Source organism: Ornithodoros turicata, chromosome 2, assembly GCF_037126465.1.
Source record: "Ornithodoros turicata isolate Travis chromosome 2, ASM3712646v1, whole genome shotgun sequence".
Lineage (NCBI taxonomy): Eukaryota > Metazoa > Arthropoda > Arachnida > Ixodida > Argasidae > Ornithodoros > Ornithodoros turicata.
The window spans coordinates 134,901,172-134,922,590 of NC_088202.1; the positions used below are offsets into that span (position 1 = coordinate 134,901,172).

Consider the following 21,419-nt stretch of genomic DNA (forward strand, 5'->3'; position numbering starts at 1 on the left):
ACACCATCGGACTTCGATCGTTATTGTGAAAGGGCTCGTTATTTTATTCCCCCCATTCCATCCAGCAATGGGGTAGAGTATCGCCTGTTGCGTTAAAACTACCCACTCTCCAAGGTCGAAAATAAAGTTGTTGTTGTGCACTATGTATGGCGCACGATTTTATATCACTTAATAAATCACGATTTGACGGTTTGCTTCAAAGTTTTTACATGCATGCAGACGAAGTATGTACCTCGGACTCTTACAACAGCGCGTGAAATGCAGTCTCCACTCAATGACATTCATTTACTCCCGTGCATTTACTCCCGAAAGGGACTATTTTTTGTGGCAATGCATTTAGCCCCCAAAAGGAGTAAAATTACTCATTTTTTTCTTAGAGTGTATGCGCAACATGGTAAGACGCGGGAAGATACGCTCCACGTGATCATCCAATGCCCCGCCTTCAAACAGCACCGAGAAAGGCTGGAAGCTGTCCTAAGCAAGCTCGACTCGCGCCCCTTCAGTTTTTGTAGGCTGCTAGGTAAATGGTCCTGCTCGAAATTGCAAAAGAAGGCGGAGAAAGCCCTCTTCGTTTTTCTCAAAGAAAGCGGCATTGCAGACCGCTTCTAAACCTTGACTCAAAAACATGAGACCCAAAGCAAAAGTGTCACGTGTCATTCACTCAAGAGTGACACATGCTACAGACTTTTCTGTGGATACCACCTACACAGCCTACAGGAAATGGAGCTGCAGGCGACATATGAAGTCACCACGTAGCTCCAGCAAACCTCCAGTTAAAAGAAGAAAAAGAAGAAGAAGAAGCGCGTTGTGTTCCACGGTGTTCAGCCTGGTATTGAAGGTATAGTTTCCATTTGGAAATGAGCTCTTCTGAGGCTGAGGCAGGCGAGAGATGCGCGGTTCAAAATCCTGCCACTCTCTGGCTTTTTCGACGACTGCCATATTTCGGTTGTTTCGAGAATAGTGACAGGACAGGTGACGTCCTACTTCATAACACGACACGTTGCCGCCTGCGTCGATCCCGTCGTATGAATGTGTGTATGAGTGAGCAAAAATGTAAGAGTGAAAGGAGGATGAGTGAGAGAGAGTGGCTGGTTTGTCCCTTCAGATGACGCACCCTGGAAGTCGCTGAGAAGGCGTGTTAGCTTAGCTCAATTGGTAGAGCCCTGGACCGGCAATCCAGAAGATGTGGGTTCGACTCCTACAGCTGGCTAACCTTTTCAGTGACTTTCATCTTTCAACGACATACATGTCAGGCACCAGTCGAGCAGACATTAGTCAGCTAAAACTGCTTTTCCTCAGTACGCCTTTCGGTGCGTTACGAAACTATGTCGGAGCACTGTATTTAGGTATCTACTCCTTTGCCATTACCACTAAGTTATTACCTCTCGATTAGTGGAAAAACCACATGATCCATTATCCTACCTATACTCCTCCACCCCTATTGTGAAGGTCTCTCTCTCACGTTTTTTCTTACGATCTTTGACCCACCCTGAACTTGCCCAAATCCCTACGTGCCATACAAGGTTTGGAATGTGTACTGTAGAGTGCAAATTGAATTAAGATGCATAATGTAAGACCCCGAGACTTGCGAGGACGAAGGGAGAGGCGCAACACGGAGTCTTCGTGTTGTGTCTTCGTCGAAGTCACTTCGTGTTGTGTCTGTCCCTTCGTGTTCCGTAGCCTCGTGGCTTTACATTATGCATCAACTTCACACGCTCGCTTGCTTCTTAGCCATCTTTTCATTGAATTAAGATGTCCGCATCGACACAGACTTACATAATCTCCTGGTTTCCCAAACTACTTTTAATAGAATAGAACACTGTGTGAGCGCAAACGATAGGTAGGATCAAGGTCCACAGGGACGAAGCTTTGAAACGGAGGAAAACGTTTGACATCGCAGCCTATACAAGGTGGGCCGTATACAGTGAACCCTCGTTAATATGACCACTGCCGTTCCCGCGGATTTTGGTCATACAGCGAATTGTCATATTAACGAGAAACGCACCCTCAGCGGACCGGACACACACCGCTACGTACAACAGAAGCCAACGTAATTATGATTTATTTTCTGAAAAATCTGTTAACAACGACTACATCAAACGATTTTCAGTCATTAATTTTTCTAAATGGGCAATAGCACCATCAATTGCGGACACGTTATCGACCTTTATCTGCTCAAAAAATAACAAGGTAACCTGTGACGCCCTTACTTCAACACGTGTCACCCTCTCAGCGAGGTACGAGATGGCCTCTCCCAGGACTACTCTGAGGGTCATGTGACGTGGTCATAATAGCGGGAATATAATGCCCGTGTTTGACCCTACCTGTGACAAAAATCTTGGTCATTGTCCGATAAACGGATTGTCGTATTAACGAGGGGGATTTACATGCCGGCGGAACGGTTCCCGAGAAAAACGGTCATAAAGCGAGTATGTCAGATTAACGGGGGTCATATTAACGAGGGTTCTGTAGCTAGACGGCACCGTGCCCTTTTCGAAACAGACCGTCGAAAATCTGACGGCGTTGACGACTTTGCCGGTTTCACCGTGGAAATATGCTATCTTCTGGTAGGAAAAACGTGGACGCTTTCAGCGTTCAAAAGTCGTGAAGGTTCTCTTCATTTTGATAAGAGTGCAGACGGAGAGAAATATCACGCCACACATGTATTCTGCACGCCAGTCGTGGCAGGGTCGCTACGCATTTTCAAGGGTAGACAAGCTGATGTACGTGTTCATACCATCACGGTTGTTTTGTTTGGCTCTCCGTGATTCACGAATACGTGCTACATGCTCCATTTGTCTTTGTTGTTGTTTAGCTTTTGTTGGAATTCACAGAACGGTTCTTGGCATCTGGTCACACTGCTGCAGCAGGATTGGTGCGCTCAGTTGCGAATATAAGCGTGGGCCCAACTTAAATGTGCACCTGTAGAAATTGTAACGGTGCGACGTACAGATGTCAGTGTATCACTATACGTAATGGTGTTCTGGAAGGTGTGTGATTCCGGAGAGAAAAGAAAAATAATCTTTAGCCTTGACAGATTATGATAGGGTACCTTAGGTACAGCGCCGAACAAAAGTACGGTACCATTCGCTGCCAGCGTGTCAATCTATAAGGACGGAACGCGCCGGAGCGTGTTCTGTAAACTTTTGTCCAGCACTGTACTTGTATACCTGGAGCCTGATTGTGCAGTCTTACAATACAGAGGAGCAAAACCACGGACCTGGGGTTGCGATTTTTCCTGGGTTTTCCTCAGACGCTTTCAGACATAAGTCGGCACAGTTCCCTTAGAAGTCGGCCCAGGACGCACATTCCTGCAGGGCGTCAGTCGTGACGTTGCCCACCTCTGTGAGGCCGACAACGGTGAGCCCTTTCACAACCACCACCACCACCTTCTTTTGAATGCGGAACAAAACATATAAACACATAAAAACCTTTAACGATAACGAGCACGAAGAAAAAATAGATGTAAGAGATGGCGTGAGGTGGAATACATTACACACCCTTAGCAAAAACAGTGGAGCAGTTACACCTTTTAGGAGGTAATAGTCGTCGGGTATGTTGTGCCCAAAAAGGTTGCTAACTTCTACCTGCTACCTACGAATGATAGGGTTACCGGTTCTGATTCCGTGAGCGGGGCCTACGTACGCATTTTTGTAGCAATTTGAATATATGATAATTGCTTTTACCACCATTATACACCTTTTATCAAACGCTATGTTGACCTAGGTGGTAACTATAGCAGTTACCAATTTCACTATAGTGAAATGGAATAATTAGCGCAACCTCGCGGGTGTTGAGCCGGTTGACGCAACTCCTATGTCATTGGATATTTTCATGAATGTAATACAGGGGCGTATGTTTGCAAATTTACTCATGGTGACCATCATTCATCATCACATCACGGAAAATGAAGTGCTGGTGAGTGACGCCTGCGATGTGATATGATGGCCTATGACGGGATGGAATGTTGGAGTTGAAGTCGTTTGTTTGGAACTGATGTCTAACGATGAGTTTCAAAGCTGATATCCAAAAATGAGCTTTGAAGTTGAAGGTGAAGTGTGCAATTCTGGGTTTGAAAGTTTATGACTGAAATTGTGTTATTAACTTATGATGTTGAAATTGTACAATCGGTTACGAATTATGAGGTTGATGGGTTGTGATACTGATGTCGAATGATGGATTTTGATGTTGATAAGGAATGATGTTGATGTAATGTTGAGTGCGAGCCTATGGACTGTGCACAAAAAACAGTGGTCTTTTAGTTTCCCAGAAGTGCCCAAAAGTGTCTTTCCTTTATCAGTTGGACACAAAACAGAAAAGACAGAGAGAAAACACAACAACAAACAAACGAAAACCAAAAGAAGGCTTCCACTCGTAAATCTCTCTAAGTGTGAGAAGTCGGTAGAAGGACGCAAATTTCGTGGAAGTCGGTTATACAAACTCCGTTGGTGTTCACTGTTCACCATTACTTCCCAGAGTGCATCCCGCAGAAAGCATTCCGCACAAGTCACGCTTATCGGATTTCTGTCGTTTCGAAAATAGAGTATAACGACGAAGCTGTTACAAAATTTGACATTTTGTGTCAGGTCATAAGCATGACAGCTCCTCGACGTGGCTTCTTAATCCAGGGCTGCAAGCGCGCCATGACTTCCTGGTGCACGACGCAGAAACAAAAAACAAACAAGGGCGTTACTGATGTAACATTTCTGCTTTGACAACTACGCATGTTATATCACGGTGGGTTCGTTTCGGCATGTATGTTTTATTTTTTATTCTGCTTCGGCTTTTGTGGGGATTATTCTGTTGACGAACGAACATATAATTATCTCAGAGAAAGGGCAATTGTGCAGAAGCGTGTCTCGTGTTCAAATTCTCGTGCACGTCGCACTCGTTACACTGTGAAAGCACAACTTCACCACATAGCACGCTCCTAGCCAACCATCATTCGGAGTGATATGAATCTGTCTCGTGCTTTGTTGAAAGTGGGAGGGGGCACCTTGTCGGGACACATTATGCATGTCCTAGGCAGCAGCCTGTCCTGTTTTGAACAAAACCAGGACACAGAATCATATCGTTCGGAATGATGGTTGGCCTGAGAGTGCTATGTGGTGAAGTTCTGTTTTCACAGCGTAACGAGTAATGACATATGTCGGCACAAACTCCCTTAGAAGTCAGCCCAGGACGCACATTCCCCCAAGAGCGTTAAGTCGTGACGTTGCCCACCTCTGTGAGGGCGACGACGGCGAACTCATTTAGCAATACACCCACCACCACCTGTTATAGCCTGAAAGAATGCCGCGCATACAACACTATGCGCGAAACCTATACCTTGCACACTCCAGGACTGGCACATTGGCGAACGTCCTATACCTCGGAGGTTGTTGTGCAGAACGATCTACAAAATTGAGAGTAGATTTACACATTGTAAGGCGAGTCACCATGTTTGTGTGGCGACATGCTGCACGTGCCGCAGGGTATAGTACTTGCGGATAATTTCGACCACCTGGTGTCCTTTTGACGTGCGCCGGAAACCTCCGACACAGGGTGCTGGAAGCAAAGTTTACCTCTCCCACATCGCTACCGTGCTCAGCCGGGATCGAACCCGCGATCCTGAGCTCAGCAAGGCAGCACGTTAGAAAAACTTGTCACCTCGTGCGTTTTCTGCAAGAAATGTGCGTTGCGCAAAGACCCCTCTAGCGTAGCTTCCATCCGCACTGCACTTCGGTCTCACCGGTTTCATTCATCCTCAATACGTACCTCAACTTCAACCCTCCACCTTCATCGTTTCTCTTTTCTTTTTTTTTTGATCCTATAGTCGTCACTCGCGTGTGGTCAACAGCTGCAAGCCAGTTTCAACATCCCCCCGGCCTGTTTTAACCAGTGTACGTGAAAGATACACACATCGACATACATGTTCACACGTGCACAGGCACGCATATACAGGGTGGTTCACCTAACGTGATAGAAAAATCTACCTGGCAACGTACTCGCCGGAGCCCACAGAACCAGTAACCGCCCCTGGACAGCCGACAAGGGTCCGAGCATCCGCAGCCTAAAATGAACATCCATTGAACGTCTCCTGGACGCGTTAGTTGGGATGCTCCAATGAATATACAGCAGCAGACGTCCCACATATATCACCCTGTGGACACCGTGCGCACCCCATCCGCACTGTGTCCACAAAGAGCCGTTCGGCACTCGTTTTCGCTCTTGACCCTCCGCCTCCTTCTTCTCTCCCGCTCTGTCGTCTGACTGCGTCGCCGCCAAAGGAGAAATCTGCGCAGAAGGCTTTTTGTTTCGCAACGCGCAGAAGATAGAGTCACGTGATGTCATAGCCCGTTGTGCGGATGATTTCAAACGCCGCTGGAGAGGCTGGAGAAACATGGCGGCGTCTGCAATGACTTGGAGTGATATGCTAATTTTCAACGCGAACAGCACCAGTACAGCTTGAATTTTGTGAAGAGTTAGGTGCATATGCCTTGTAGGCAACGGATTCTCCATTGGATGCCACTGTCTATGACCGAAATACAGGTAAACGTCCGTTGTGTCTTCGTTTGTTAGCGCTGGCGTTTTGGACTTATTTGTTCTTCAAGTTGCTGTAGCCCACTGCCTAGTGAAAAAAAATGCAATCGATCCTGGCTGAGCTTGTAATAGAGGCATATTAGGACGTGTCTGATATTTTATTTTGCGTTCCACTCACTGTGTTCTTGATGTTCTTTCAGGCATAAACGGCTATACCGCTCAGCATCAGCCATTCATTGCTGTGTGTGTTTCAGCGTCTCCCAGAGAGTGTGGGATGTTTTCTCTATGAGCAGTCTTGGAATTACTGACTGTCTTATGCGTTACAGGTAAGAATACTAGGTAAACGGGAAGCATGGCCAAACGCTGGTATGCGTATGTGCCATAGGCAGAGACCGATGATGCCCGTATTATGTCTGTGGTTTTTATCAGTGTGCCTCGGCGGCAGAACTTGGCCAGTGAATTCCAGAGGCCGGAAGACACAGAAAGGAACAATATAGAGAGACTGGTAGTCATTGATAAGGCGTGAAGGAGCGTGAAGATACACTTGCGTCGATTCCATACAAGATGCCAACTAATTATACGGCAAGTAATATGGATGTTTTTTTTTTTTCTTGTGTACATAACTTTGCGATGTTGTGATCACGATCTGTATGAACGGGAATGATCTGGATATAGCACCTTGTCACGTTCTTTCATTATTTGTACTGCTCATGGGCCGGCAGGCATGTACGAATGCATATGTAAATAAAGTATACATAGAATAAAGTATTTTGGGTGCACACTTGCGTCGTTGTGTTTATCTCATGATTAAAGTTACGATATTTTCATAGGCGCGCGATACCTATGGACCCGGAATACAGAACCCCCACAGGTCCCTCGAAGATCCGCATCGGCGGTCCTACGACGTCCATTTCGCATAATTTTCTCTTGATTAGCACGGTAGTACGGGCGTAGTTAAAACGTAGCCGGGAGCAAATGTGTACGTTCGTGAGACGTACCCAGCATCCACAACTCGACGTTCGCTGGATGTTGATGGGCGGTTACTGGTTCTGTGGGAGGATTGTGGGACTTTCGGCAATTACCTTCTAGGAACTTTTGCCACCATTAAGACAGGCTTTAGGCAAGTTTTAATTGCGGGAAATTTAGTTTTTCAATTAAACTTTGAAAATTACCAAGCGACCCACACTTTTTTACAGAAACATGAAGTCCTGCAAGGATAACCGCAGCCCCCCCCCCCAAAAAAAAAAAGAACTATGCACAGTATCGCAACAGAAATAGTCGAAAAAAGTAAAATTTCCGCTTTATCCCCGCCTGCTCGATTGTCGCAAAGAAGAGCGCACGGGAGATGCGGGGAGAGGGGGAAGAGTTCCCGCTTTTTGTTTATACTTCCCTCTTTGACCGTGACGCTGGTGACAAGCGTCTAATCACAAAGAAGGCAAAAGACGAGGACACTTCCTCCTCTAGACGCACATTTGGCACGGGCTTCTATGTGAAAATCAAGAAGGCGGGACTAAAGCGTAATTTTTACAAATTTTTTCGACTATTTCTGTTGAGATATTGTGCATAGTTTTTGTCGTGTCTGCGGTTATCCGTGGGGGACTTCATGTTTCTGTAAAACAAAGTGAGGTTCGCTTGACAATTTTCAACGTTGCATTGACAAAAATAAATTTCCCTCCGTTGAAAATTGTCCAAAGTCTTCCTAAATCGCGGCAACAAGTTCCCAGAAGGTAATTGCTGAAAGTCCCACAATTCTCCGCGAGTACGTTGGCAGTTAGAATTTTTTATCACTTTAGGTGAATCCCCCTTATAGTTTTTGAGCATAATGTGGGTGTGAAGTTAGCTATGAAAGATGAAAGTCACTGAAAAGGTTAGCCTGCTGTAGGATTCGAACCCACATCGTCTGGATTGCCGGTCCAGGGCTCTACCAATTCAGCTAAGCTAACACGCCTTCTCAGCGACTTCCAGGGAGGCGTCATCTGAAGGGACAAACCAGTCATCTCTCTCACTCATCCTCCTTTCACTCTTACATTTCCATATTTTTCTTTGTTTTCCAATCCAATCACTCTTACATTTTTCTCACTCATACACACAATCATACGACGGAATCGACGCAAGCGGCAACTGTTGAACTGGTTCTCTCAAGTGAAGTTACCGTTCGCAATAGCCTGACTAGGTGAACTATGGCAGTGACGTGATATTGGTGCTGATCAGGGGTCGAAACCGGAACTGAGCCGTAACCGAAAACCGTAAAAAAAACGTTATTTTTTACCGAACTGAACTCGAATTAAACCGTAAACATTTTTTTCTCTCCCCTTGAGCGAACCGGAAGTGAACCGAAAAAACATATGGTGCGGTAATCGTTTCGCCCAACCATAAAAAGTGCCTATACCTTCCCACTGCCGCACACTAGCTCCCTGCATAGCTCGGAATCCTGCCGAATTCATAGAGCGGACAGATTGATAACCCAAGAAGTGGTGAATCCATGCACGTCCTACAGCCTCACTTGGAAAAGGCTCACGACATCCCTGTACATTTTTGGAACTCGAGGTGTAAAAAAAAGATGTGCTACACGACAGCCACACTTTGCATTGTTGCCTAGGCTGCTTCCTTTTATTCAGCGCCGCAGTGTGAAGGCGACGTAAATTTTAATAGTTCACAGTGATATCCACGAGCAACGCAGACGTCTGGCGATAACGGGAAAGAGGTTTGCGCGTTCTCCAGAGCATGGAGGAAGGAAACTCAGGAGCGGCCTCTCGCCCTCTTTTCAACGGGGAGCAGCGTGCCGGCCTGCGCTTGGGACTCTGGGATACTCCTATCGACCACGTGATGCTTTCTTCTCTTCTTTTTCTTTAGAAAATGGCGATAGCCTTTTGCAATGAAGTTCAATGGTATGCGAGATGTACGCCATTTCCCAGCACTTTCCCGTACAGTAAAGTCTGATCTGCTGTGAACTACATGGTTCTTTGTACCTATGAAGTGTAGAGGCGAGGGAGCATGAGGCGGGAAGGAAGGAGGAGCAAGCCATCGCCGGAACCCGATATCACCTATCACGTGTGGTACACTGATTAGCACAGCACATGTAAACTGGCTCGAACGGATTAATATCGGTTCAAACCGTTATTTTGGTTGCGCTGAACCCGAACCCACACTGAACCGATAACCTTGAACCGGAACTGGAACCGAACCTCAAAAAATAACGGTTCCGAGCCCTGGTGCTGATGACGGTGCCCCCTCACAATACAGACGAGATATACAGAAGAGCTGCCTCGCTATTTGTTACTTGTTAACTTTTACTTTGCGTCCCGTTTAATTCATTTTTATGCGACCATCCGCCATTAAAACTCCAGTCATCGTCGTCTAATTTATGCTATGTGTGGAACACGGAAATGAGAGAAGTTGGCCCTCTGACATGAAGCGGTGCATTCCCGATTCTTCGTTTTATTCGCGTTCATTGTGTTTTTAAATTAATATTCGGGTTACTGTATTGTATGTTATCGCTGACGCGGACGAATGCTACTTACTAATAGCGTTTTTCTTTGAGTCCCTATCACCTCCGCTGCATACCGGAGTAATCTTGTGATTGTCCTCCTGCCTCGTTTCGGGTTCCTTTTCCTTCCTCATGAACCAGCTCGCCTGCGCCCTTGCTCTTTTGCCGTCAACTATTCATGCCAGTTCTAGCAGTGGAAATGAAAACCACTAATTTTTGCATCCATGATTAGTACATCTGATATGCAATTATACAACCCATTTTTGTCGTGTTTGTTTAGCTTGTCATGTATGCAAGGCGGACGAGTTCAATAGAGCTAGTAGCGTACTAATGACGATTGCTCTAAATACATGAGGGCGAGTTTAAAGCCACAACGCCAAGCATTGTACTGGTGATGTTACAGGTCGCATCGCAGGTACACTTGTACATCCGCCCCAAGAAGGTAACAGTGCGGATCAAACAGACAAATCGTGTTTACAATCAATGTCGAACTGATCAATCTGCAATGAGTTCTTGTGAACGGCTATATCTCACGATTCATGCACGACATATCTTGTGTCTTGTACTGGGTTGCACTACACTGCACGGTATAGCTGACACTATAGTGCGTAACGCGCAACTTAACATTAAGAAACGGTTGACATTCTTTCACCTTTATTTTGTTACTTCGTTCACTGCCAGCGTTGCTGTCCGGCTACCCACACTGAATTACTGCACGCTCAATGTACGCCCATTGGCATGCCACTCTCGATCTTTCTAGCCGGTCTCTAGCAAAGGCGTACAAGGCCGTCCATCTGAGCCTGTTCCACAGCTCCTTGGTCAAACAGGGATCACACGTCATGCACTTTAATCCCCCCCCCCCCCCCCCCCGCTTCCCATCGAGAGACCGGACTCTTTTCGTGTAATATGAGATACGCCTCAGTAAAATTAACGTACGAGATATACCGAGAATTTCGCAAAAGTGTGCCAGTATTTTTAGAAGGTGCGGCTAATAAAACGTATTGACTTCTATATAATAGTTGTGCTTTGCATATACGGTCCTGCGCTTTTTCATACAAACAACAACAAATTTGATGGTGATGATGACATGATGTGTTGCACTGTGGGGTGCAGTTTTATTTATGTATTTATTTATTTATTTAGAATACTTCTGGCATCAAAAATGCCGTAGAAGGAGGGGCAATAAACAGTACAAAAAACAGGCACAACTTCATTCACGTGACACTACGAATCAAACAACTGATATTAAACGCTAAGCGCAAGAACTCTCCAGTATAAAGCGATTGAAGAGGACAAAGATTCATATTCAACAGCTTCTTGTGGTAATGAATTTCAATAAGTAATCAAAGTTGAAAAAAAAAAGTCAATTTGTTAAACAGTTAGATCGAAAGCGGCACTATTCAATGTGTTTAGTATATTTGTTGAGAGAGCTACTTCTACGCGCCATGTTGATATATAACGAAGGATTGATGCATGTCTGATGATTCAAAATTGACAATAGTGTTTTTAAACGCTGAACCCTTACTCTATGAGATAATGTGAGAACCCCAACGCATCCAATAGTTAATTATGACGGTGAGTCATATCAAGAAAATTTACTAAACACAAAAAAATGCTTTTCTTTGTATCTTTGTATCTCTGCATCAGTCGGTTGGTTGGTGGGTGGGTGGCATGTTATTACCGAACGTGTCGTGACGATGCCCACTGGCGTGTGGCCAACAACGGCAAGCCAGTTTCCACATTACCCCCTCTCCCTCCCCCCGCCCTTCCGAACGTGTCCCGGGTTCGAATTCGGGCGTCTGGGTGGTTTCCCTGGATTTTCTTCAGACGTTTAAGTTTTAATACAACTGTCGGCACAGATCCCTGTGAAGTCGGCCCAGGACGCACTGACAGGCTGAGCGTGGCCTACTCCGGCAAGCAGTGCCATCCCCCCCATCTGCCTGCCTGTGTGGCGGCATGTTGCTCGGCGGGACGACCGTGCGTCTCGGAGAACTCTGCCGACATTTGCCTTACAGCGTCTGAGGAAAATCCAGGGAAAACACGTGGTTCGACGCACTGCAGCAAGAAGATAATGACGAGTGTTAAAACGAAGAGAACAGGACTACGGCAGGCTCTCAACTAAAGCCTAACCACAGGCAACAACACTTATTAAATAACAAAGGTCACAAATATCAAAATCAAGGACATTCAAGGACATTCACTTCCGAACCCCTCTGACACTCGTCCTTGTCTTCTTACTGGATGTGAATCAAATCATGAGCTGGTACCAACTACCCCGGACTGTTCCTATATGGTGCTACGGAAAACACCCAGACAACACAGCCGATGCCGGCGCTTGAACCCGGGTCACCTCTCAGTCTGTAGTACACTCTACAACGGCGCAGTACCCCATCCAGTAAAGCTGCAAACAGTGCGCCAGACCACACGCCAAATTCCGTAAACAGTTCTAAAATAGGGTGCCCAAGTGCTTTGGAATCCTGAAGGAATAAGGATCAGTCATTTCGCATGCCCAGGACCTAAACAGCGTTTTGCGCAATGTCGAGTGACGACTCCTTATTTCCCTGGAGGCCTATATATGCGCATGTAAACCTTATTCGAAAAACTGCCTAGCCTGTAAAGCCGGGTGCATGTTGGTCTACTGTTTAGAATGAGAAAATATGGAATACAGAAAAGGGCGCATGCAGATGAAAATAGATGGATGAACGCGTGAAGGCGAAAATAATGCTTTAGTTCCCTTATGACACCTTGCGCATTGAAACACGTCAAACAATAATATTGTCCCGGTGGACAAAGAAGAGGCTATTGCTCCGTGCATGAACACGTGCGCTGGTGCGAACAGAATTGTGTCTGGACAGATCGGGCTTCGAACCCCTCCCTGCGAGCTTGTAACAATATTGATGCATTCGCTATTGCTGCGGGTTGCACGTACCAGAATAAGTTATTTGCAGAGGATCTTAATTTCTGTGTGGCTGTGTAGCCTACTGTGTAGCTGTATTTCTGTGTGTAGCTGTACTGGCATCAACAAAAGAAGCACTATAGCTCGAGCTACGAATACAAGGGGGCCAAGACAATGAAAAGATGGCTAAGAGGCAAGCGAGCTGATTTCATTCCGCAATGCCCCCACGCGGACGGAGGCAGCCTCCTCCTGACGATGCTCCACTGGACCAATTACGGACTCCACTGCAGGAGAACACGCGCAGCCTGATAGAGCGAATGCGGACGGAGTTACCTGCAATGGCACGTCAGCCTCAAGAGCCTGCCCGTCATGAAATTTATCCACCGCCGTCGTTTCCGTTGAGCAGTGCGAGTACACTGTCTCGTCAAGAAGAAGGACGGTTCCACACGATGTTGTGTGGACTTCCGGGCCTAAATGAAATTACGAAGAAGGAGTCTTATCTGCCGCCCCGCCTTGATGACACGTTACATGCGTTGGTAGGTGCGACGTGCTTCTCCATGGAGAAGACGACATTCACCACTGGCCGAGGACTGTATACTATTCGGCTTACGCAACGCGCCTGCGACGTTCCAGCGACTCGTGGAGACTGTCTTGTCTGAAAGGAAAGGAAAGTTAGGTAGCAAGCGAGCTGGTGGTGACGATCCATGACTTGAAAACCCGAGACGGGGTAGGGACGATAACAGTGTTTGTGTTTGTCTGTTATCGTCCCTACCTCGTCTCGGGTTTTCAAGTCATAGATGCCTTGTCTGGACTATCTCCAGACGTCTGCCTGGTATAGTATATTGACGACATCATCGTACACAGCAGGACATTGGATGAGCACATAGATCGCTTGCGGCGAGGGTTTCAGAGACTACGTACATCTGAAGCTCAAAAGTGCAAGTTTCTCAAGCCTCCCTTCGTCTACCTGGGACACCGTGTTTCACCAGCTTGAGTGCAAGCTGACGCAGCGAAAGTTGAATGCATCGAGTCTTGGCCTGTGCCAACAGACAAGCCCGCCCTCAGAAGTTTCTGGGATTGTGCTCTTATTATCGTCGTTTCGTTTCTTACTTCGCGGAATTAGGTGATCCTCCCTATTAGTTGCTCAACAAGGCACGTACCTTTCATTGGGCACCTAATTGCAACGAAACATTCATTGCTCTGAAATCCTGTCTAACGAAGCCAGCTGGACTTTCGTTCCCCGTGCCAGACGCCCCATTTTTATCTTGAACACTGACGCTAGCCAGACCGGCATAGGGACCGTCTTGTCGCAGGATGGCGAGCAGAAGATGGTGGCATGCTTCAGACGAGCACTTCAGAAACCGGAGAAGAACTATTCTGTGACGTGGAAAGAATTGTTGGCCGTTGTCAAATCAGTACTTCTCCATCATTACCTTTATGGGCGCCACTTCACACTCAGGTCTGATCACGCTGCACTACAGGGGCTGCTCACCTTCCGCAACCCTTGAGGATAAGTCGCGCGATGGATTCAGACGTTACAAAAGTACGACTTTACGCCCCAACACCATTGCGCGCGGAACCATAGCAATGCTGACGCATTGTACACGTTGCCGATGAAACTCCCCATTCATCTTCTTACAAATAAAGTTGTTGTTGTTGTATATTCTTGTTACATATCACACGTAGTCCTCTGAGCTGAGGAACCATGCCCTTGAGGGTATAATTAACGTCCTCCCATCGCAGGATATGCTTGGCGGTACCCTGTGCAGTGGAGAGTCAGGAAAAAAAGCAGGCTACTTTTATAGTCAAATAAAATATCTAACGGAACAAATTCGCTATGCAGCCCATCCTAACGGTGGTGGTGGTGATGGTGAAAGGGCTGCCCATCCTAACGGATTTCATGTAACACGGTAAAGCAACCAATTGTGTTTGGACGTTCTTGAGAGCCTGTGCTTGTCAGAAGAAGATCGTTGGTGTCCTTATGCCAGTAAAAGATAAATTAATCACGAAAAAAGAGTTATGAAGTCTTGAGCCCCTTTACTCATTCCTGCGGAATCACTTGGAACGATAACGTGTGTAATCTGAACCATCAACTGCAGGAGGTTCCGTATGAACGCTTAGCCGTGCTGTCGCATACACGTTAGACCTCATACACCTGCGTGTACCGTTCATCATTGTTTCATCTATCTGTACGAAATTACTTTGTATGGTACTTTCGCGTTACAAAGATGCCAGGGATGGGCAGTAATACTCATATTTTGTATTATAATACTAATACACTTTGATTTTGAAGTGTGATAATAAATTATACTAATGTGTATTACTCGAGTAATACTGGTAATACATTATTGATACAAAAATCGCGGGTTCTCAAGAGGGAAAAAGCAGAAATATACACAATTTGCGCAGCGCTCATTCAGACCGTCATACTCCAATCACATTTTGTTTGAGGCTGTTACATTTTAACATGTTCTCAAAGGGACAATCTTGTACTGCATGTCTATTCGGTCTAAGAAGAAGGCGGGCGAATGAAACTACCTCTATGATCTGATGAGGTAGCGCTGACCAATTTCGAGCACTGTTCACTGCCAACTCTCACTGTGTCAGTCTCGATTTCGTGCAGCTTGGGCAATAAAAAATGGGCCGTTCAAAATTGTGTGGCCGTCCGTGATGCAACTGCCAGACAACTGCGACTGCCAACAGACAACAAAGGCCTTGTGAGTGTGATTACTCATCCTTAGGCACCATGAACTCAAAGGAATGCAGGAGAGCGTCCAATAACCTCTGGTCCTGAGGTCACTCTCTTTTGAAGAATTTTGGCTAATGAAATAATAGGGGTCCGTTTGTGTCACCAAAAATATACGGGATACAGGAAAATTACTGATAAAGACACCGGAGGCACTTTGTAGCTCGGACTTACGGCCTATCAAAAAGTATTACACCTTCATAATACATGTAATACTTTATTTTTTTGTATTATAAATTTATAATATATACACAAATACTGTCGGAGAATGAGTATTACAATACATAATACAAATATCCACAGACTAGTGCAGGAATAGTGTAATAATACAAAGTATTACTGGTTGAGTTTGATTATAGAAAAAAAAAGTATTACTCTTACTGCCCACCCCTCATTAGGATATGCTAATCTTCACGCTCCACCTATGGGCTTGAACCAAGGTAAAGAACCATGTGGATGATATGCTTACTTTATTTTTTATTTATTTATTTGTTTACCATCCCTCAGTAATCAGTACCCACACAGTGGTTTTAGACTCGATATCTGTGTTTTTAGGCGTTTTCTTTTTAATTTTTTCTCTACCAGACCTGGATTAGCTTATCCCGTGGTTTTTTTTTTTGGCATTTTTTCTCCTATCATCATCATCATCATTTAAACGTGTCTCCATAAACAACGTTGCTTGCTTTTTTCAGCATGAATATTTACAAATGTGCAGGGTTGCAAATGACCGGGTAAGGGACTTGTACGTGAAATGTTGGACCGTGAAGAACAGGACAGCTGTCTCCCAGTCCTTCAAAATTTGTACCATAGCGCTTTTGAATAACTTTTGCTGAAGGGCTATAAAGTTAATGACGTAAGAGGTTCGCAGACTGTTCTCACATCAACGATAAACTTGCAGTTACGAGTCTGTGCGGAACCTTTCGAGATTTGAGATCCAGGTCCGCTTCCAAAGCGCAACGACGCCACGTGCTTACCCTCAGACACCCGTAACGCACCCCACCGACACACCCTGCGTACGTACTGCCACACATCCCTAGCGACCTCCAGAGCATACAACCACGCCAGAGTCAACATGCAAACAAGCAATCAGACGCTGAAGAGTTCACGGGTGAACTCTTCCCCGCAGCAGTGTGGCACCGGTGCACGCGGACAGTATCACCTGTCTCGTCGACTACCGATGACGCAATGACCTCGTGACTACGTAGTCTGTCGTCTGCAAGAAGGAAGCACGTGAAACCGAAAGAACTCAAAAGCGGGCCAATACGTCCTCCTCTCAGATCCCTCTTGCCCGTGACGACCGTTCGGAACAGGTTGCCCGGCGTAGGCTGGCCCGTTTCTTGAGGCTGCACCGGTGGACCGGTCTCCGAGATCATTCGAGCCCAGCACGGTGGAGGTAGTGCACCGGTCGTGTGTATACAGGAGTGCTTTCAGGAGAGGGGAGCCAAAGGAGCACGTCTTGACGGAGGGAAGGGTCTAGGACTACAAGAAGAGCAGGAGCTCGGATTCTGGCCATGGGCACGTGAACGATTTGGATTTGTGTGTGTCCCTGGGAGTGTGTGAGTTTTAAACTTGTGTGTTGTGGCCGATGGCTCGAGGCGCCTGCTGATCACCATGTGGCACGAAGGATTTACAGCACGCCAACTTGTGGTGTGGAGCTGCTTGTTTGGATTGCTTTTTTTAGCAGAAGGTGAGTTGGGGGATGTTTCGACACGGCGGTCGAAAAAAAAATCCTGCTGATGTGTTTCTTGTGTGTCTACATCGCGACGGATAGCACTTGAAATAATGTGATGCTAACCCGAGGTGCAGCATTGTAGCTGACGTACAATGTTGGCCACCTCATTGCACCAACCGTGAGGAGCAACATTGCACCTCACGGGCACTTACTTATCACTGATCTGTGACTCTAAATTTTTTTTCCGAATCCTGAAGTGTAACACACACACACACACAAGTGTAAAAAACATCTGTTGTGTAGTAGTTCAGTGATGCTATGATGAACTCTTAGAGACCACACGTGAAATTCGTGTGCTCGTCCTGAGGTTAGGGGGTGATTAACTCCATCTAAGTCAAGTTTTGTACTGTAAATGTTCCCTTGAGAGAGAAAAAAAACAACAAAACACTAGAGTAGTTGCATGTTGCTCTGTTACTAAAGTCGCGAGCAGTTCCATGCTAAAGAAAATGCGCCGACTCTATTCCACACAAAGATATCGGAGAAAGTGCTTATTCCAGATAATTTTTATTTGACCTACATTTTGTATCACCTAATATGTGGTGACCTCACTTTACATATTCCTAAATTGTCACCTCACATATTTAGGGGAAGAGAAAGAGTAACCACAACAATACGAAATGAAAAATGCCAAAGTGTCCTCGCGAAAGACATTTGCACGTTCCTCGAAAACCGCCTTTCAGAGCACGACTTTCACTGCGCCATTGTGTGGTAACGGAGCCCGGCAAATTATGGCAGGGATGCGGAATTGAGGTTGACCTACTGCAAAACGATGCATTGGGTGGAACCCTAGGCTACCTAAATTACGTGCGTCGATCTATTATAAAACTCCCCGTGGCTTACGCTTAAAGGGAGCGTGCTTTCACGACACTTATACGTCTTGGGCGTCGAGGAAATACTGCCACGACGCAGTCTCGGCATGGTAATGAGCAGTTTTCCTTGAGTTAAATATTTTCGTCACTCCGATTCAGCCTAAAGAGTGCCGATAATATCCTTTAAGAATAGACGCTTAGACAGCCCCGCTACCGAGAAAGGCACGTATTGACTTCCTGCCCTGGTTCACGTAGCCTGGTATCTCCAGCGATAGGGTGGCGACCGAACTCGACTTAGCCGTAGTCGTCGCCTCTGGCGTTCTCTCATTTAACTACATAGATTACAGCATTAGAATGCAGCGAGTTCAATGTCTCTGTCGAGCTGTAACTCAGAAGATAGGCTGCATCGCGATGGTTGAGACTGATAGTTCGTGAAAGAACAACAAGAATCCAGTCACGCATTGTCGAAGATCTTGAACACTTTATCGCTTTGTCACGGCGCTTTCAAATTGAAATTTAATGTGTTGATGCAGTATATGAGTCTTGCAAGGTCGACAGACAAGTAGGTTTATGCGTCCTTGGTGTGATTCACTACTAAAGGCAATAACAATGGCCTGGAGCCGTTAGGACGGACACGTGAAAGGAATGTACGATATTCTAATTAATTGATAAGGGGAAATGGACAATCATCATGCGTGTAAACGCAAGCGATGGGTGTTGCACGCTCGATCCGCTCCGCTCCTTGATCTGATTTGGGATATTTCCTTTAACTATATAGCTTCCTGTGGCTTCTTTGGAAGTGTGCACGTATAAGTGGTATGCAGGAAGCTGCATGGTTAAGCTAAACAGGGCAACTAAGATCAAGTTGTGGATGTACCAGGCATACCATATACTCAACGTACATCCTTAAACGATTTCCTGTGACATCGTTGGGCGCGTATTGTCTCGAGGAAAGCCTTGCGACAAGGCTCTGCTGAGCTTCAAATGTGCGTCGCAGCGCCAGAATACCGTCGCCCGGACACTAACAATACCTTTAGAACGAAATTGCTGTAGCATTATTGCCCTACTTCGGTTTCGGAGGTATTGTAGAGCTTCGCTAATGTTTGTAAGGCGCTTGTGCTATGCGTTTCATAGCTGTGGGATACACCTCTCATTCTATTTTATACATACGCGTACCGAACTGGGCTGTTTAATAACTTCCGGGGAGGGGGGTGGGTATATGTTTATTCACACAAAAAGGAGATGTCAGCCAGGCAAGTGCCGGCTTCCTACTCCTCAAAAAAAAAAAAAAAAAAAAACTTCCGTGGGACTGCGCGTTATGCATGAGTTGAAGCTCTGAACGTTGGTGCGCCTTTGCCGTATTTCACCTTTGTCAGATTGTTAAGCTAATAAAATGTGAAATGGAAAACGAAAGCGAGACGTGGCTGAATTCGACGATGCGCCACCGTATACCGTTGAATAGCCATAAGTCTTCTTACCGAACATGACCGACCTACCATAACATCATATTTAGAGCGTACCCTTAGCGGTTAGGATCGAGGTTCTAGTTGTATAAGCTACTATTAACGCGATTTGTGTATCTGGGGTTCGTTTTTTCGTACAGCTTGGAACAAAAGTTCACGGAACACCGGGATGTCGTATTTCTCCATTGGAGCGACACCCTAACAGCAAACTGCAGTGGACACGCAGCTGAAAGATGAATAAAATAGCCGGTCGCCCGTTTCTTATTCTATCTCTTCCTTATAGTTAGCAGGGGGGGCCGCTCCAATGAACAAATACCCCAGAGCCGTGTTCCGTAAACTTTTGTCCCGAGCTGTACAAGAGTACAGCGAGTTGAAATATCAACCGGCTTGGTTTTGTATGAGTATTCTTTATCAGGTTCTTTGTCCCACTTGCCAGTCGAGATCGAGTATCTTGCAGGAGACTAGCTTTGTTGGAGCACGTTACCCTTACCTTTATCGCTATCTGTGTCATACTTTCTTGCGCCTTTTTAACTGACGTACTGTTAATAAATCCTTTAGTTGAGAGTCTGCAGTTCCCGCTGTTGTGTGTTTCTACCGTTGTGTCCCGTGCTCTCTTTCGCTGCAAGTTTTTACTCATGGCTATGTACCAACTACCCCAAATTTCTACCTTGGTTTTGTAATTATTTCCTTTTCCGTAGAACAACGCGACGGTAACGAATATAAATCAGTAACACGGAGTCATAATGAACGGAGAATACGCATAGTAGCTATATAGCTATACTCGGTAGCCGTACTACGGCGCCTGCGTGCTCAAAGGCAAGACGATTCTTGTATCTCACCTTTCATAACGGTACAGTGGGGCGGCTTCGTTGAAAGCGTCTTCTTGACATCAAACAATGCAGGTAGGCGCATTCTCTTCATTCGGCACAATGGCTACCTTTGTGACAGCGGACACACACCTAAAGATCACAATCTGGGCGTGCTAGCCATGTCGCCTCTGCAGGTCACACTCCGGAGAATGTATTCCACTTCACACAGGCAATGAACGGCCCTTTGTGCTTGCTGTATACAATTTAAAATCTGTGTTAAAGAGGAGCGAAAAGCTCTTGAATTTGGCCGTCCAACTGTTGCGTTGTTGTAGACACGTGGAGCTTTCAGTGTGCTGCATAAGTGTGACACGAAAGATAATAGTTTGGCGAAGGGTCCCATTGAGTTATCCGCACGTCGGAGCAGTTCGTCTTCTGGTTTCTTGTTTTAGTGTGTCTGTGAGAATGCAAGGACCCCTGAAAAATGATTGCTGACACCGACGTTCTCGCGTATTTAGCGCACGCGAGTCTCTAGCGACTTCTTTTGTCGCTCTATGGTTTTTTCTTGTTCCTTTTTTTTTCTTTCTTCTTTCTTTTTTTGTGGGAAGATGCGTCGGAGCGACCACGTAGAGGTTAAGCCAGGCACCAAGTAACGATGTTTTACTTGCAAAAATAATATATATATATATATATAAGTCTGCATAAGCATCAACAGGAGGATCATCCTCTCTTCTAGTAAGTGGTAGCTCGCACGATCCACCGCACGCAAAAACGTGATGTAAATTTCGTTTTTGTTTTCTTCATAATTGCTTATCATTTTTTTCAAAGAAGTATTGTTATTTTTTCATTCAGTGCAACAATCATCTATTGCAGTGTAGCGTGAATAAATGAGGGTTGCGTGAACTGTAGGAACTGAAGTGTGGACAGCTGAACAACTACGTCAAAATGTTAGTTGCTA

General features: G+C 45.8%; 1 protein-coding gene and 1 long non-coding RNA gene across 3 annotated transcripts in view; both read left to right on the forward strand.

Moving 5' to 3' along the window:
* Positions 1 to 6,252: 6,252 nt before the first annotated feature.
* On the forward strand, positions 6,253 to 7,228 carry LOC135384106 (uncharacterized). The gene is made up of 3 exons (XR_010420257.1): positions 6,253 to 6,531; positions 6,723 to 6,848; positions 6,952 to 7,228. It is a non-coding gene; the product is annotated as an uncharacterized LOC135384106 (long non-coding RNA).
* Positions 7,229 to 17,020: 9,792 nt separating this feature from the next.
* The window catches only part of LOC135386171 (mucin-2-like), a 141,663-nt gene continuing 137,264 nt past the window's right edge, over positions 17,021 to 21,419 (forward strand). For both annotated transcript variants that reach the window (XM_064615938.1, XM_064615937.1), the window contains exon 1: positions 17,021 to 17,338. In XM_064615938.1, the coding sequence (XP_064472008.1) occupies positions 17,263 to 17,338 (76 nt within the window). In that variant the 5' untranslated portion in view covers positions 17,021 to 17,262. The remainder of the gene's footprint in view (positions 17,339 to 21,419) is intronic.